This window comes from Prionailurus bengalensis, chromosome A2 (genome assembly GCF_016509475.1).
Source record: "Prionailurus bengalensis isolate Pbe53 chromosome A2, Fcat_Pben_1.1_paternal_pri, whole genome shotgun sequence".
Taxonomy (NCBI): Eukaryota; Metazoa; Chordata; class Mammalia; order Carnivora; family Felidae; genus Prionailurus; species Prionailurus bengalensis.
This window is the reverse complement of record NC_057348.1, coordinates 157,692,909-157,711,186: the sequence shown is the minus strand read 5'-3', so window position 1 is coordinate 157,711,186 and position 18,278 is coordinate 157,692,909. Positions and strand designations below refer to the sequence as shown.

The 18,278-nt window shown below is 37.9% G+C and overlaps 1 protein-coding gene across 7 annotated transcripts in view; it reads left to right on the top strand.

The window, feature by feature from the left end:
* The window catches only part of TPK1 (thiamin pyrophosphokinase 1), a 359,317-nt gene that overhangs the window by 163,440 nt on the left and 177,599 nt on the right, over positions 1–18,278 (top strand). For all 7 annotated transcript variants that reach the window (XM_043589802.1, XM_043589806.1, XM_043589804.1 and 4 more), the window contains one exon: positions 10,612–10,684. In XM_043589802.1, the coding sequence (XP_043445737.1) occupies positions 10,612–10,684 (73 nt within the window). The remainder of the gene's footprint in view (positions 1–10,611; positions 10,685–18,278) is intronic.

Below are 18,278 nucleotides of genomic sequence, written 5' to 3'. Positions count from 1 at the left end.
TTTTATTTCAAGAAAATTTAGGAGAGGTTTATAGATGGAAAAAAATGTTTTCTGACTTGAAGAATAGTACTTAAAAAGGCAGCTGAAGCTAGAAGCTTAGAATGCAGTTTTCTTTGTACTGCTCTCATCATGTTTTTTACTTCATGCAAAATTCACTTATTTATCACTAGCGGCCTCTAGTGTGTATTCAATTTGTTCCTGCTAGGCTGTACATTAGTAGGTTATTAGTAACTAGAGAGCAGTTCCTTGTGTTAGGAACAAGAAAAACAACCTCAGTTTCTGTCATCTTCCCATTATATCAGTCAGTGAGAAGAAAAGTTTCACATTAGTAGTGTGGTCTTATGATTCCTATTACCAATAATAGGGCTTTCGTGGTGAGTTTCCTCTGTGCAGTAGCTGTTCTCCAACGAACACTTCTGATGCGGTGCAGAGAAAGGGTTGATGGTCGTGGACGGCACTGATGCATTCTCATGCTTCAGTAGGATGGAGTTGTGAGGATATAGGTGGCAGTGGTTACCAAAAACAGCAATTTCAGCCAAAAAGTCTGAACCAAACTGCTTTTTTTGTTCAATTTTATTATTTATTTATTTATTTTAAAAAAAAAAAAAATTTTTTTTTTCAATGTTTATTTATTTTTGGGACAGAGAGAGACAGAGCATGAACGGGGGAGGGGCAGAGAGAGAGGGAGACACAGAATCGGAAACAGGCTCCAGGCTCCGAGCCATCAGCCCAGAGCCTGACGCGGGGCTCGAACTCACGGACCGTGAGATCGTGACCTGGCTGAAGTCGGACGCTTAACCGACTGCGCCACCCAGGCGCCCCTTGTTCAATTTTAAACAAAACTGTATACAAGCAATCTCGATGAAATCATAATTATAAATGATAGCAGTAGAAAAAGAAATTCATTTAAATGAACCAAATCTGTACTATTTAGTATTTACCTTTTTTTTTTTTAATTTTTTTTTCAACGTTTATTTATTTTTGGGACAGAGAGAGAGACAGAGCATGAACGGGGGAGGGGCAGAGAGAGAGGGAGACACAGAATCGGAAACAGGCTCCAGGCTCTGAGCCATCAGCCCAGAGCCCGACGCGGGGCTCGAACTCCCGGACCGCGAGATCGTGACCTGGCTGAAGTCGGACGCTCAACCGACTGCGCCACCCAGGCGCCCCTTTACCTTTTTTGATTATTGATGGAACTTTATTCTTTTTTCTTAACGGTGTATCATCCCCTATCCTCACCTACCTTCCTGCTTATAGAAGTAATATACAAGTTCATTATAATGAACTTGGGGAATGCAGGAAGATGCAAAGAAAAAATAAAAAGAACCTGAAACACCATGATTCTCACTGTTCACATTTTTACATACCTTTTTCAGTTTCATATTTTTGTAAGCATGTTTCTCTTGCTGTGTGTGCACATGTCATAAACTAGGGATTTTTAGGCATATACTTATACATTATACCAGTTTATTTTATTTTTTTTATTTAAAAAATTTTTTTAATTTAAATAAATTTAAATAAATTTTTAATTTATTTATTTTTGAGAGACAGAGAGAGATGGAGCATGAGTGGGGGAGTGGCAGAGAGAGAGGGAGACACAGAATCCAAAGCAGGCTCCAGGCTCTGATACTTTGGAAGCTTTATTTTAAACTTTCTTGAGGTAGGTCCAGAGCAACTTTTATTATGGGAATAATTTAGTCTTAATTTTATTTATTTTATTCATTTTTAAGAGAGAGAATACGTAAAGAAGGGGCAGAGAGAGAGGGAGACACAGAATGCAAAGCAGGCTCCAGGCTCTGAGCTACTAGCACAGAGCCTGATGCAGGGCTTGAACCCACGAACTGTGAGATCATGGCCTGAGCCAAAGTCGGACACTTAACCGACTGAGCCACCCAGGTGCCCCAATTTAGTCTTACTTTTAAAGTGAGACTCTACTTAATGACCTGTTTATCTGTACTCTTGATGACCGGAGCATGGATTCTACCCAACTGTGTTTTATTTCTGGGAATTGTCGAGACCATTGGTTTCTGGTGATCATCCTAGCTTTTCATCTTCTGTTAAAATTGGTCCCCTCATTTGGGGAGACCACTGATCTCTGACTTTTCCCTCACTGTGCGGTGGGCTAGAAACTGGCTCCAGAAAGAAAGCTGAGGCAATAATACAGCTCATCTCCCCTGTTCCCCTTTTTCCAGCAAGTACTATCCTGAGCTGCCTATTTTCTACTGTCCGGATACCACTGTTTCACATATTTTGTCTGGTTTTCTAACTGGTTACAGTGGTTACAGGTTAATTCCCGTAGCACAGACAGTGATAGCAGTCCGTATATTTTAATTTTTTACCCACATAATTTGCATTGCTGATACTGAATTAGAGCAGTCAGTTACAGAATTAAATCTTTTGTTTGTTCACTACCTAGAATGAAATATACTTTCAGGAAGTCTCATGATTTTGTAAATGTGCCTCTTTTTATCACTTCTCTATTCATTAAGTCACAGGCCTTAAAAGTTTAAGTTGAGCGTGCTTAGGAATTGATAGCATATGGTGTGGAGTAACTTTGCACGGCACTCACACTGCTGTTTGATTATCAGGCAGCTCTGGTTGGGCATATTTCCAATAAGGACCAAGATTTTGGGAGAACTAGAATTGCATCTTGTGAAGGGAATGTAGCAAGAGGAGGAGGAGGAAACTATGAATCTGTGTGACATCTATGTATGTTGCTTCCTATCTCTCAGACTTGGCTTTCTACCATAAAATTAGGATGTTAAAAATCAACTTTGGGGCACCTGGGTGGCTCATTTGGTTAAGTGTCCGACTCTTGATTTTGGCTCAGGTCATGACCCCAGGGTTGGGGGGACTGAACCCATGTCAGGCTCTGTGCTGAGCATGGACCCTACTTAAGATTCTCTCTCTCCCCACCTCGGCCTCTCTTCCCTGCTTGCACATGCTTTCTCTTTCTCTAAAATAAAAAGAAAAATCAACCTTATGGGACTATTATGAAAATCAAGTAAAATTTTACTAATTAATAAGTATAAACTGCATGAATGAAATACAGAGACTGGCATATAAGAAGGATTCAAAAAATATTTCTGAAAGTTTTCTTCTAGGGTAAGAGCCCTCAGATCTTTCTCCTTTTTGTACCTTTTTTTTTTTTTGGCTTTTTCTCTAATTCAACTTTTTTTTTTTGCAAAGTTATATTTTTCCCCTATCATTTCTTTCTCCTCACTCTGTCCTTAATCTTTATTTTAACTATGTGATACAGAGATTTTTATCTATATTTCCATTATTGTTACTTTGTTTTTTCTAGGTATTTCAGTTATCTCATGTAGTTATTCTATAGTTATTTTATTAAAATCTTAAAAAAAAACCCATCCTCTGAGATCAATCATTGTCAACAGCTTAATTCATTCACTACCATGATTTCCTTCATGCTTATACCAAAATGTATGAACATGTCTACAGGTATTTGCATTTCTTTTGAATTTTATTGTTTTAAAGCACACTGTTAATACTAAAACTTAAGGGATGCATCAAAATCTGTATTAAAAGAGAAGTCTATAGTAATAAAATTCTATATGAAAAAAAATCTCAACGTTACACTTCAGAGAAGTAGAAAAAGAACAAACTCATCCCAAAGTTAATAGAAGGAAGGAAATAAAGATTAGAACAGGAAGAAATGAAAGAGAGAAAAACATTTAAAAACTCAGTTAAAGTAAGAGTTGGTTCTTTGAAAAGATAAAAACCAAATTGAAAATCCTTACGCAGTCTAACCAAGGAAAAAAGAGACAAGATTCAAATAAAATCATAAATGAAGAAGACATTTTAATTCAGTGCCACAGGAAAAAAAAATCATAAAGGACTATTATAAACAATTATGTGCCAACAAATTGGACAACCTAAACGAAATAGATAAATTCCTAGAAGTATACAATAAGGCATACCAAGACTAAGTCAAGAAGAAATAGAAAGTATGAACAGATCAGTAACAAATAAGAAGATTGAATTGGTAATCAAAAACCTTCCAACTGGAAAAGGCCAGAACGGATGGCATCATAGATGAATTTTTCTATTTTTTTAAAGAAAAATTAATACAAATACTGCTTAAACTCTTCCAGAATACAGAAGTAGAAGGAATACTTCCATTTTTTAAAAATCAAGTCAGCATTACCCTGGTATAAAGCCAGAGATCCTAAAAGAAAACTATGGAACAATATCCCCATTGAACATGTATAAAAAAATCCTTAACAGAATAGCTAACCAAATTTGAAGAACACATGAAAAGAATCACACACCATGACCAAGTGGGATTTAGCCTTGCTATGCAAGGATGGTTTGACATATCAACAGGTTACACCACAGTAACAGAACAAAGGACAAATCACATTATCATCTCAATAGATACAGGAAAAGCATTTAACAAAATTTAATATCCTTTTGTGATTAAAAACTCTCAAATTTCCTCAACATGATAAAGTGTGTACGTGGAACACCTACAGCTAACATCATACTCAGTGGTGAAAAACTGAAAACTTTTCCTCTAATACCCGGAAAAAGGCAAGGATTCTCACCTCTCACCACCAATATTCAGCATAGTACTAGATGTCCTAGCCAGAGCAATTATGCAAGAAAAAGAAATAAAAGGCAACCAAATCATAAAGGAAGAAGTAAAATGAGCTCTATTTGCAAATGGCATGATCTTATATCTCTAAAACTCTAATGACTCCACACACACACACACACACACACACACACACACACACACACTAAAAAATAACCAAAACATCTATTGGAACAAAAAAAGAGCAAAATTACAAAATCAGTGCCCCCAAATCAGCTGCATTTGTATACACAAACAAAAAATTATCTGAAAAGGAAACTAAGAAAACAATCCCATTTACAAAATCATCAAAAAAAAAAAAAAAAGAAACAAAACTAAAAGCTTAGGAATAAATTTAACCAAGGAAGTGAAAGACTAGAACACTGAAAATGATAAAATGTTAATGATCTTATGTTAACTGTTCTTTAAAAAATTTAATAATTAATAGGAAACTTTTGGAGGTGTTGGGTATGTTGATGATGTAGGTTGTGGTCATGGCTTTACGGGTACGTCCTTATCTTTAATTTATCAAGTTATATATAGTAGTGATAAGCAACTTGTATGTAAAAACAAGGTAAGAATATAGACATTTTTCTACAACTTGTTTTTTTTTTTTTTTACTTGGAGTAGACATTTCCTCTGGGACAGTTGTCAACTCTAGGATGAAGTCAACTAATCTTCAAGCTGCCTAATTTCCCTGTTAGGGTACATGATACTCTGTTTGACCTCTCCTGTATTATTGAACATTTAGTTTTTTTCTCATTATTATCGCACAGATACTCTATGTAGTATATTTTTGTAGGATAGATTCTCAAGTGGGGTTGCTGGTCTGTAAGTTGTATTCCACTCAGGATCCCAGTAGTCTGTGCTTTTATTTAGCCTAGCAACACTTGTTCTTCCTAATTTTTGACAAGTTCTTGTGTAAGTCAGTATCCTAGTATTGCTTTAATATTTATTTCCTTGATAAGTAGTTAGTTACCATGTTTTCATATACTTAGTGCTCTTTGTATTTGTTGTGTGACTTTTCCTTGTGTTAATAGCCTCTGACAGTTTTTCTACTGGATTTGTTTCCTTTACCACCTTGGAGTACTGTTTTATTTGTATATATTTTAATGTTTATTCACTTTTGCGAGAGAGAGAGAGAGAAAGAGCACGAGCAGGGGAGGCACAGAGAGAGAGGGAGACACAAAATTTGAAGCAGGCTCCAGGCTCTGAGCTGTCAGCACAGAGCCCGACACGGGGCTCAAACCCACAGACCTTGAGATCATGATGTGAGCCAAAGTCAGACACTTAACCGGTTGAGCAACCCAGGTGACCCTGGAGTACTGTTTTCATATTACATACTATTTTCATATATATATATATATATATATATATATATATATGTGTATATATATATACACACACACACACACACACACACACACATACACACATATTGTATATTTTGCATATATAAAAATATTACTATTTTATAAGCACATTGGTACATTTTTATACAGTTTAATAGGATTTGTCATTGTATGTTTTCTATTTCCTCAGAATATCTTTTGTCCAAAATTATACAACTATTTAATTATTTCTTGACATCTTTATTACATTTAGAGACTTATTTATGAAGACAGTTGAACTAATTGCTTCTAGATACACAGTCATTTTTCCTTATTATACTTTGGACCCCCCCTTTTTTGCCCCCCTCCCCTTATTTAAGTTATGCGGTTTTGCAGAGAATGTTAGCTCAGATCTTTGAATGATGACCTCATTCATCATAACATCATGCCTCTACGTCCCCTCCTTTCTTTAGATGGAGTACCATTTTTTCCCTTGTATCTACAGCCATACTCTTTTTCAACAGTGTTCTCAAACAGTCTTCTAACATACTCCTTTAATCAAAATCTCATCCTTTTTTTAGCAACCAGTGCTAAGTGTTCCCCCCCCCCCCCCCCCCCCCCCCCGCTTTGGTGATCCATTTGTAACATACACAGGTTGACCACGGGTTGACCACATTAACACTGATGAATCAAACCCTAGGGGAGTGATGTGGTTGTGTACAGAACTTTCTCCACGATGAAGTCTTTTTCTGTTTCCTTAAATGTGCATGCACGTGTGGAAGGCTGTGGACGTGGTTGTCTAAGATCAAAGATGGGGCTGCCTGGGTTTGAATTTTGGCTCTAGCTCTCATTAGCCTTATAACAGGCTCCTTACTTAGCTTCTCTAGTAACATTTATTTTAGCTGGAAGCTTTAAACTGTGCTTGCTGTGTACCAGGGTTTTCTAAGTGCTTTACATCGATTAACTCATCATCTCCACAACTGCTTTAGAGTAGCTTCATTTTACATGTGAGGAAATGAAGCTCAGACAAGCTCAGTCATTGGGACAAGCTAGGAAATAGTGGGCCAGGCATAATAGGAAGTTGGTAATAAGTGTTTCTTTCCTCCTGCTTCTTTTTCACTCTTGTCTTCTGCCTCCCTGTCTCCCCCTTTTCCTACCACCTTTCCCCATTCTGCCGCACCCTGTTCTTTTTACCCCTCTCCATGCCCCTCCGCCTTCTCCTCTATCTTATATTCTTATCAACAGCTCTGTACTTGGTGCTCATGCATCGTGTTTAGGGATGTTTTCTAAATATATCAGCCTCCCTGTTGATTATTACATGTGATGGATCTTTAGCTCATTAATTAATCTCTGCTCCTTTTGAACTCTGTATTTTGTTATTAGTGAGTGGCCAAGTACGATGAGAGTTAAACGTAAAAATCAAAGGAGGCTGCACCATTTATGGAGCGCTCGGAACACCTTTTAGTACCAGCCGGCCAGTGCCAGTGGAGGGAGGATCCCAGGATGAGGTGTACCGGTCTGATCGATGACAACAGTGAACAGAGGTGTGGTCAGTGGAGAGAGAATTCCATCTACCTTTAGTCAGTTGCTTGAGCAGTCAGTCCCCAGAGAGTTGTGAAAATAATCTTCCCGTGTAAACTGTCTTTTATATCATGACATCAGGCTTCGACATCTGTGAAGTGTCATTCCCAGTGTTTCTTCAGAATGCCGAAGCACCATGGCAACCAGTGCCTCAGAAATGTGAGGTGGGCTTTTAATTGCTTGTGTCCAAAAGCACATTTCAGGAAGTTTCAAAAACTACGGTATTCTGAGGAAAGTTTACAATTACTGCAGTCATCTCAGCATGTATACCAGGTGTATTTTGGGCATGAGCCTTCTTAGAAATAAGAATCTTTGTTCATTTTTAAAGCGTGCATGTTGTTGTAGAGAAAATTATATTAAAAGTTAATCAAAGTTTGTCATCCTTTATCAATGTAAGTTTGTTTTCCTGTGAATATTTTATATGAAAATACAAGTAAATCTGTATGATTGCTTTCCTTCGTGATTCACAGTGTACAATAAAAAGAGATCTAATTGTCTTTAAAATTCTATATCCTAAGGGGAGAGAGATTCAGCTGCCTGTGTGTATCAGTTTTTATTTTTCATTTTTATTATTGTCAAAATCAATATGATATTTGGAAACTGGCAAATTGATTCTAGATGTCTGAGGGACTAAAATTTGTAGAGCCATATAAGTCAGTCTTGTGGCTTGTAAACACTTCTTACAGTTTTGGAGGCTGGGAAGTCAAGGTCAAGGTTTAGCATATGATGAGTTCTACTCCCTCGTTCATAGATGGCTGTCTTCTTACTGTGTCCTCATATGGTGGCAGGGACAAGAGAGCTGGGGTTTCTTGTACAAGGGCACTAATCCCATTCACACGGGCATCACCGTTCTGAGCAAATCACCTCCTAAAGGCCTCACTACCCTGTAGCATCATCGCATTAAGGGTTAAGACTTCAACATATGCATTTCAGAGGTACACAAACATTCAGAACTTAGCAAGCACTTAAAACAATCTGTGACCTGTATGAGCTTTGTTGTATGAGTTATTGAATGTTGGCTGATGGAGGCATTTTAAAGAAAGTTTAAAAAATCAGTGAGTTTTTGCAACAGGAAAAACAATGAAGAAAGAGGAAACGGGCTATTTTTAGTCTTCATATGGGTAGGGTGCAATGTATTTACCTAAATATGTCTAAAATGAAGTTGAAAGTAATGGATGTGGTGGCATACACGTTTTGAGGAGACCAGTTTACAGGAAAATGTTGAAACCAGGCAAGTGACTGAAAACTTAGGTACTTTCCAATTCTGCCTTATTCTGAAATAAACTATTGTCTTTTCTGTATGCTTGATGTTCAGTGAATATGTCTGGAATCATTTAATGTAATAGTTGTATTAAATACCCCAAATTTTAATAGTTAACCATCGTTGGTTAACAAGAACAAAAAGGAAACAAAACCCAGCACTTTACGCAGTACAGACCAGTGTGGTAGAACATTCTTACTGTTTGTTCTAGGAAGACATAGAACTCCGAGAAGACTTAACACAGATTAGTAAGATGAGGTTAGACCTAAGAAGTCCTATTTCCAATTACGTTAAAACCTTGAAAAAAAATTGTATGAAAGAACAAGGTTAGTATTGGGTTTTTCATGTTCATCTTTATTAATTTTTAATTTTTTAATGCGTATTTATTTTTTAATGTGTATTTGTTTGCACACGAGCGGGAGACAGACACAGAATCCCTGAGCTGTCAGCACAGAACCCAACACGGGGCTCAAACCCACAAACCGTGAGATCATGACCTGAGGTGAAGTCGGATGCTTAACGACTGAGCCCCCCAGGCGCCTCTCAGCTTTATTCATTTCATCCTGAGGGCATACACAAGGTGTTCTGCATCTAGTTTCGTTTTACCTCTGTCCCCAAAGCTCTAATTCTTACACCTTGGCCCTGCAGTGATGGCCAGGTCCATTGTCCTGTGCTTGTAGCTGCACACCATGGGTGAAAGAGGAGGAAATAGGATTTTCCCCCTCAATTTATTAAGTGGGTTGTGGCAGGTTACTTCCCCCTTTTGCAAGAGTCTCTGTGGAAATTTGATGACCCTGAATCCTAAGCCCCACCCCACTGGTATGTCAGTAAAATCTCTCCGGGAGCCTCTGTCTTGGCTTTTATGACTTAAAGATGTCTCCAAGTCCTGGGGCTTCAACTCTTTTGACATGTAATACTTAGCGAAATGAAACTTTAGTCTCCATTTAGCCAGAGATCTAGTCCATGATATAGCGACTTGGCCCTCTTGAAAAGACACACGGAAGTTTTATTATTCTTTTGAATCAGAACAGTTAGATAAATGTCGGCACATCTAATTCTCATGGTGTGTGAAAAGAAGAATATATCTGTAGGATGAAAGTAAACATTCCCTTCTTTACATTATATATATTTTAGAGACTCAGGAGGCTAGGGCTTTTTGTTAGAGCACTGCTAAATCCAAGGAAGCTTAATTTTTCCACACCGGGAAGAAATTCTACCAGGTCATGTGAATGTTTTATGTAAAGTAAACGATGGCAATGTATGTAGAGTGAGGTAGGCTTTCTGGATGAATTCTGAAAAAAATGTAAACGGTAGAGAAGAGAAATAAGATACTCATGATGTAATTAAAAACTTTTACTTTGGGGAATTCTCTCCCTCTGTCTAGTAACTGACTTGTGTAGTATTTCAAACTTGTCTGGAAGCCTCCTGTTCCTGGAAATGTGTCAATAGGATATTTGGAAAATGTGTCTGAACTGATTCCGGCTCTAAAGGGAATGCCTAATCCTCTTCCTCGTCTGTTTAAATTTGTTGAAGTTGTGGACTTGTGTGAGGGCACAATAATGTAAAAGTTTGTATATATGTAGAAAGTAATATATAAAGATGGGGTCGTGATGTTAGGGTTTTTGAACTGGGACTTTTTCAAACCAATAATCTTCTTTAATCTCTATTTTTTAAAGCAGGATAAATACTGACTGATAGTGTGACTAAGTTGATGAATTATGTAGAGTTACTCTTAAACATACCATATAGAAACCAAGAGCGTAAGACATCCTATTGGCGTAGTTTTTCAAGGATAACCAAAAGTAGTCTTAATTAGTTGACTTACTTGGAACTCTTTCTTTCAGCTTTTTGCCTGAATTCATCAGTGGAGACTTTGATTCTATTAGGCCTGAAGTTAAAGAATATTATGCTGTTAAGGTAAACTATAAACTCTTTTTATATTTAAGATCTCTTATGATTGCTTTTCCTGTGTTCTTTCTGATGTCCTTGACGTATGCATAGGGGTTTACAAACTGGTTATTAAAAAAAAATATAGCAATTGTAATGCACATTTAAATAGAAATTTAGAAATGACAAGTGGAAACCCAGTCTTAGAAATTCTGTCACCATCAGAAGATCGTGAATGCTTAGTCCTTTAAGCATATATATTTTAAATGAGTTTATCGTTTATGTAGGCTCATTTAATAATAGGCTCATTTAATACTCTTGCCTACAACCTCATTAGTTAATATTTCTCACAAATCATTTTTAATTTCCTTTAATGAGTCCACTGTATTTAATTTAACCAGTTCCCAATTTATTTATATTTAAGTTTGGAGTCCACTATATTTAATTTAACCAATTTCCAATTTGTATATATTTAAGTTTTATCCATTTTTTTGCATTGTAAACTAATAAAAACATCCTTACAAACTGAATTTTCATAAAAATGCATAATTACATGTCCCAGAATTTGAGAACCATAGTTTTTTTCTGTAATATTTAGTTTTCTTGAAATTATTATTACTCTGTTCTGAATGAAACTATTCATTACAGCTTGAAATTAATAATGACATACAGCTTATTAACATGTTTATGTTATCATTCCTATTGTGCAAATATTCCAGAGATCCTTGTCCCTTATAAATGATCTAATTGAAAATGAAAGAAGACACGTAGGAGTGTATTGCGGTAATTGATCATTTGAACTTTCGCTGGTTTTAGAGGACAACGCAGAGTTTTTAAAATAAAAATTATAGCCTCAGCAATTCTTGCCGCACACCGCCATCTGTGTTATTCTGAACTTGCATTAGCAAGTCATACGTGTTTGTAAAAAAACAGCAGTTACCAACACAAAAATTTAAATTCTTTATGAGGCTTGGGGACGGATGAGATCAATTCAGAAAGAAGGGAGGAAACCTGTCATAGGAAGGAAAGAAATAAAGAGGGAGGGAGGGAAGGAAAGAAGGGGAAAAAGAAAACACTTGATTGCAGATCCGGACACAAAGGTCGCCAGGTTATAATGCATTCGCCGTGGTGATAGGGAATTTCTGGGGCCTGCTGCGAATGCGGGTCTGTGCTTGTTCCCTCTGCCCACCAGCTGATCAGACTCTCTATCAGCAAATGAAGACTGTTCCCAAGTCAGCGTTTGATATTCATGCTCAATTACTTTAACATTGGCATCTTTCTGTTCGTTCCCCAGTCTCACTTCTCATTAACTCCATACCTCACCCTCGTTGGGATGGACAGCCCTCAGCCTTGCTTACAATGCAGTGTTATAAATTCATAGACGTTAATCATATTTTTGGAAGCAGAAGAAACAGCAGGAGAGGCAGGGACAAACAGACTTAGAAACACGTTGAAGATCTGGCCAGATGTGACTTTCCTCCTCCTCTCTGAAATGCTGCTGGCTTGCAACAACTGGAAATGTCCATCTGATGATTCCTATCCAGGATGGGGGAAGTAACAGGAAATAAGAGGAAGCCAGCCTCTTAATTTCTTACTGCAGTCAAGCATAAAGGAAAGTTTTGACTTATTACTATTTGATGAATTTCTCTTATATTTCCTACTTCATTTTTTGTAACTTCAAAGCTAATTTATATGTGTTAAGATATTTTTAAAGTAAGCATAGCTCATTTTCTAATTCCTTCATTGCGTAGTTAACAAACTGGTTTAGTACAATCCAGTTTTTTCAAGTATATATGGGAACTCAGTTCTGATCTGTTCCCAGAGGGTCCCAGTGATGTCTTTTATGTAGCTAATGTGCCCTGTACAACACATGGTGAGTGTTTAGCTACAGCGTTAATAATGATGCTAATGACAACAAGTTAATGCAGCATCTCGCGATTCATATAAGCCATTATCTCCAATTTAAGCAGTATTGAAGCTGCTCTTTTACAAACAAAAGAAGGTTATCTCGGCTTTCAAACACACTCCTCCCACCCCACCTGATCTGGGTTTTCAGTGCAGCTGAAACTGGGGCTCTAGTAAAGAAAGTAAAAAAAGAAATTTAGAATGCTAAATGTTTGTTAAAATTTTAAAGTGCGTTTTGTAGCCAACACTTACACAATTTTCCCCCAGTAGATATGTCTTTGACGTATCGAAAAACCCAACGTTACATGATTATATAAAACTTGAAATTGGTCTGCCTGCTTTATTTCTGAGAACCTAAAATATAAAGTATTTGATTTGTCAGCTTTTAAATAATATATCCCACATCTTGCCGTCTTTATCAGTTGTCTGTTGTGGAATAAATTATCCTAACATTTAGCAGTTAAGAACAGCAAACTGTTTTTATCTCCCATACTTCCTCCAGGTGAGGACTATAATATGGAAGTCAGTTAGCTTGGTGCTTCTGGCTCAAGGTTTCTCATGAGCTGGGTTTTTCAGTCATCTCAAGGCTCCACTGGGGCTACAGAATTCTCCTTTAAGATTACTCATGTGGTTGTGGACTGGTCTCATGGGCTATTATTTGTCACTGGTTCTTGATTGGAGGCGTCAGTTCTTTGCCGCTGGGCTGCTCACACCATGGCAAGGAGAAGGGAAGGACATACAAGACAGCCAGCCCAGGACAGAAGTAGCTATCTTTTTTATGACCGAACTTCAGCAGTGATTCACCATCTTACCATGTCTTCTGCCAGGTGCCGTTAGTCACACAGACCACCTCTGGTACAATGTGGGATCAGATTCCACAAGGTTGTCAACACCAGATGGCAGGAATCCTTGGTAGCCATCTTGGAGGCTGATTACCGCACCATCTTACTGACTTTGTTCTGGCAAAGCCTGAGTGTTAGGCGGTGGCAAAGTTGTTTTCGTGATGTCATAATGCATTCTTGGTCTTTATATATAAGAAGGAAGAAGAAGACTTAGCCTTTTAGAATTCGCTGTTTGATTCTTTACATGCATAACCTGCTTCAAGCAAAGTTACATTCAACCACCAAAACACTAGTCTTTATGTTCATAGCCCTTAATTATTTATTCCTTTGGGATTTAGACAAGTTGGGGGCAAGCTCTGGTCCATCACTTAATTCCATATGGCCCATAGGAATGCATAGGGTAGGCCTATCTTAATTTATTCCATACAACTTTCCTTTTCAGATAGAGCTATAAAATCTTTGTGTTTCTCTGTGTTGGCTCAGTTCTTCCTTGCATGGTTCATGAATATTAGCTCAGAATGAGGAATGTCTTTTACAGATTTTCCCCTTGATATTTTTATGTTTATTTATTACTTTCTGACTCAGTCAGTGTGCCTTGACTGAAGGCTAGAATCACCTATTTCAACCTTCTTAATTATCCAGTCAGTCATGCCCACATTTATTTCAGTTTCTTGAGAACTTTTGAAGAAGCTGTTATCTCCTGTAACTCCCTAGACGCTTTGATTGACGTATAGTCTATGGTGTCTTCACTAGATATAGGAAGGGGGATTTTTAAGGATGCTTCCTTCGTATCAGGAGATTAAAGAACTGGTTGCTGTATTTTAAATGCCTTAAAAAGCCAAAGAATAACAAGGTTTTTGCAGATACATAGGTGTGTAGGAGAAAAGTAAATATATGGCAAATATAATGATAAAATTGCACAATAATTAGGGGTGCCTAAATTATTAGGCTCAGTTGCTTAAGCATCTGACTTCGGCTCAGGTCATGATCTCGCGGTTCATGTGTTCGAGCCCCGCATCAAGTTCTGTGCTGACAGCTCAGAGCCTGGAGCCTGCTTCAAATTCTGTCTCCCCGTCTATGTCTCTGTCTCTGTCTCTGCCTCTGCCCCTCTCCTACTCACACGCTCGCTCTCTCTCAAAATTAAATAAACGTTAAAAAAATTTAAATACAATAAAAAATTAAGCAGTGTTATGTAGCTCAGTTTCCTGATGAAAAAACAGGCCCATAAAGTTTAAATGACTCAAAAGAAAATGGTAGAGCTAGTCAGAGGCAGCTCTTGGGTCAATATCCATGTTTTCTATAAAAAACTGGGACTCAGCTAATACTACTGGTTTTCAACACACTGTATCCTTGGCCCGTTGGGCAAGTTGGTTGCACAAGGTATTTAGTATCCATGGGAATGAATGCCAGTGTCACCGTCAAAGTGGTAACAGTCAGTGTGTTCACATTTCTATCTTGTCACTCACTCCTACCCTCAACTCTGAGGTGGCAGTAGTTGGGCCAGACCAAGAATGACCAAACAAACTGATCAATTATTAAGTTACATAAAAGCGCCTAATAGGTCCTAGGATTGAGCCAAGATAGAACATTGAAGAACCAAATCGATTTGGTAATAGAAAATTAGCAAGGGCATGGGTAGCCTCTAAGTCTATGAATGTCTTCCTTTGTGCTACAAATGAGTATTTTGGCATTCCAGAAAGTGTTGCTATAAACAGAAGACCATGTTTCAGACCGTGTGGTGAAAATGACTCTAGTTGTAGTCAGGAATAGGACTCTAGATTCAAGTTCTGGTTTTATCTTCTCTGTTAATCCTTGCAAGTCCCGGAATAACACAATATGGTATCAAACAGTGATCAGAAATACACAACATCGTGTGGGTCTACTGGTAAAACCACAGTAGAACTTGATTGAAAGATACAATGAACCCTGGTGTATATGATGAAATGAGACTAACAGGAAGGTTGAGTTGATGCTAAAACACCAATTTGCTATTACAGACATAACAAGATTATTCTAGGCTACCAGGCTATTATTCTAGACTATTCTGAATGTACCAGAACTGTAAATTCAGGAGCAGAGATAGAGATCCAGACATATGGTCTCCTTGGCTTTCATTATATCTTCCTCAGAACTGAGGAAAGTTTATTTTTTCAGCAAATAAATGAATTATTGAAGAATGTCTTGTATTAAATCAATTTTTTAATGTTTACTAATTTATTTTCAGAGAGATAGAGACAGCACAGGTAGGGAAGGGGGCAGAGAGAGTGAGAGGGAGAGGGAGAGAGAGAATCCCAAGCAGGCTCTATGCCACCAGCACAGAGACCGACATGGGGCTCGAACCCATAAGCTGTGAGATCATGACCTGAGCCAAAGCCAGATGCCTGACTGAACCACCCAGGTGCCCCTAAATCAGTGTTTTTGATGTTTTCCCACAGTCCTCTAACACCAGCATGACCATATCCAAAGTTTTGAAGTCTACTCTTGAAAGACAAGGGTAGTATGTATAAACTTTTTAAACCTGTGCTCCTTTTGATAAATATATAAGAAATGTTACATATAATAGAAAATTGCTTATCATTTTACATCTCATCTTAATGGCTGTTACCTCAAATGTTTCTGTTATATTTGGGGGGACCAGGAATTTGGGTTTGAATATAACTTTTTCCAGTCAGAATAATAAGAAATTGACTTCTCATTGACCTTTGAATAGAATGTCTGATTTTTCATAAGTAGACTACCAATGTTAAGCAAGAAATGCTAGTGTATCAATCCCAATTTAAAGATGAGGACATTGATTCTCAAGTAGTTGGGATGGCAGGTAAAGGTAAGTTTAGAACTCAGAGAAGTCGGCTCACTACCACTTAGTCTTGGCCATTAGTAGCGTGCGGTTTTAGTTTTTAGATGTTTACAAATAATAAAGTCATTATATTTTCTTGAACTAGCTATGCAAATTATGTTTTGAGTTGTGCACTTACACATATGGAAGTCTTCCTAAGGCATGTGAAATTAAGTCAGCCCTGACTTTCTCATACACTTGTAATAATGAACAAATAATGTTACACACGTGGCAGTATTCTAAAAGTGCTAAAGAAGTATTTTAATATAAGGCCGTAGTATTTCGTTTTACTTTCTAGAGCTTTTTTTTTTAGTAACTATTCTCAGTAATACTGCCTTTCAAAAGATACCAATCCATTTATTTCTGTAAGTGTACAATTTATGAACCTAGATTTAATCAATCAGAATAAAAATTATTGAAAATATCCTTTTCAGTTTGATAATTGCTTGGGTCCAGGTCTATTGAAATGTCACGGAATCTCCACAGATGTTTTTAATCTCCAGTTACAAACATCTTTATTGGGGCACCTGGGTGGTTGAGTTGGTTAAGTGTCCAACTCTTGATTTCAGCTCATGTCATGATCTCACAGTTTGTGAGTTTGAGCCCTGAGTCAGGATCTTCACAGCATGGACCCTGCTTGGAATTCTCACTCTGCTCTCTCTGCCCCTCCCCTGCATGTGCGCTCTCCCCCCCCCCACCCTTTCTCTCTCTCTCTCTCTCTCTTTCTCTCAAAATAAATAAACATTAAGAAAACAAAATAAAACAACCACATCTTTATTGATCTATGTAATTTCATAAATCTCAGTATTTTCTCCTTGGAGCTGTATCTCTTTCCCACTTCTGCCCAGCCACGTGCCAACAACTTTTAGATGTGGTGAAATCAATTTAGAGATGGCAAACTGGACTGTTAGAAATTGTAAGCTGTTAGGAAGTTTGACTATTATGCCAGACAGAGGAAACTGTATAAATATATAAAGCTCAACTCCACTGACTGGTATATTTCTTTAAAAAAATAAAACAGGGGCGCCTGGGTGGCTCAGTCAGTTAAACGTCCGACTTCGACTCAGGTCACGATCTCGTGGTCCATGAGTTTGAGCCCTGTGTCGGGCTCTGGGCTGATGGCTCGGAGCCTGGAGCCTGCTTCAGATTCTGTGTCTCCCTCTCTCTCTGCCCCTCCCCCATTCATGCTCTGTCTCTCTCTGTCTCAAAAATAAATAAATGTTAAAAAAAATTTAAAAAATAAAAAATAAAACAAAAACCCTGAGTACAGTAAATTCTTAGGCTCCCCTTGAAGACTAATGAACATATGTTGAGGTATAAAGGCTTCGTTAAGGGAACCCTAGGCAGTTTCCATTGACAACTGAGTGACAGGTTCTTCACTTCATATTCTTAAAACCAGTGAGCTCATCCTTATTAGCATCTCACCGAGGGAACGATGAGACAGGCAGGGGACATTAAGTGAAACTGTCTCCAATCTACTTTAATTCTTAATGCTTTCCTCAATCATAGTCCCTTCAAATTGATGTTATTATAAATTGTCGACATTTTTCAAAGCCTGTTTTGTTTGGATTTGTTTAACATATTTACGGCATTTATAACTGTTAAAGAACTCCTAAGTGCCTCACAAATGACCTCACCCTCCCTGCCCGCCTGTCCTTTACCTTACTGTGTTCTCCAGGGCCTCTGGACTCGGTCTCCCTCCATTCATTCATGTGGTTCCTGGGACGCCCCTGCTCCATCCCTTTCCCCTTCTGGGCTCCTTGCCCATAGTATCTGTTGGGATTCCCTCCTTTGTACTTGTCTTGCTGAGTTTGATATAAATAATTTTGTCATAATTTTCCTCCTCAATCTCTGTTAGTACGTGATCTTCTGCAAACTGACGTCCGGGGGTGACTAATCCTGGTTCCCCGAGTAGGTGGTAGGCTCTCATTACAGTTGATATGAAGCAGTTATCCTGCTTTTAGAAGAGTACATGGGGCGCCTGGGTGGCTCAGTCTGTTGGGCGCCCGACTTTGGCTCAGGTCATGATCTCCTGGTTTGT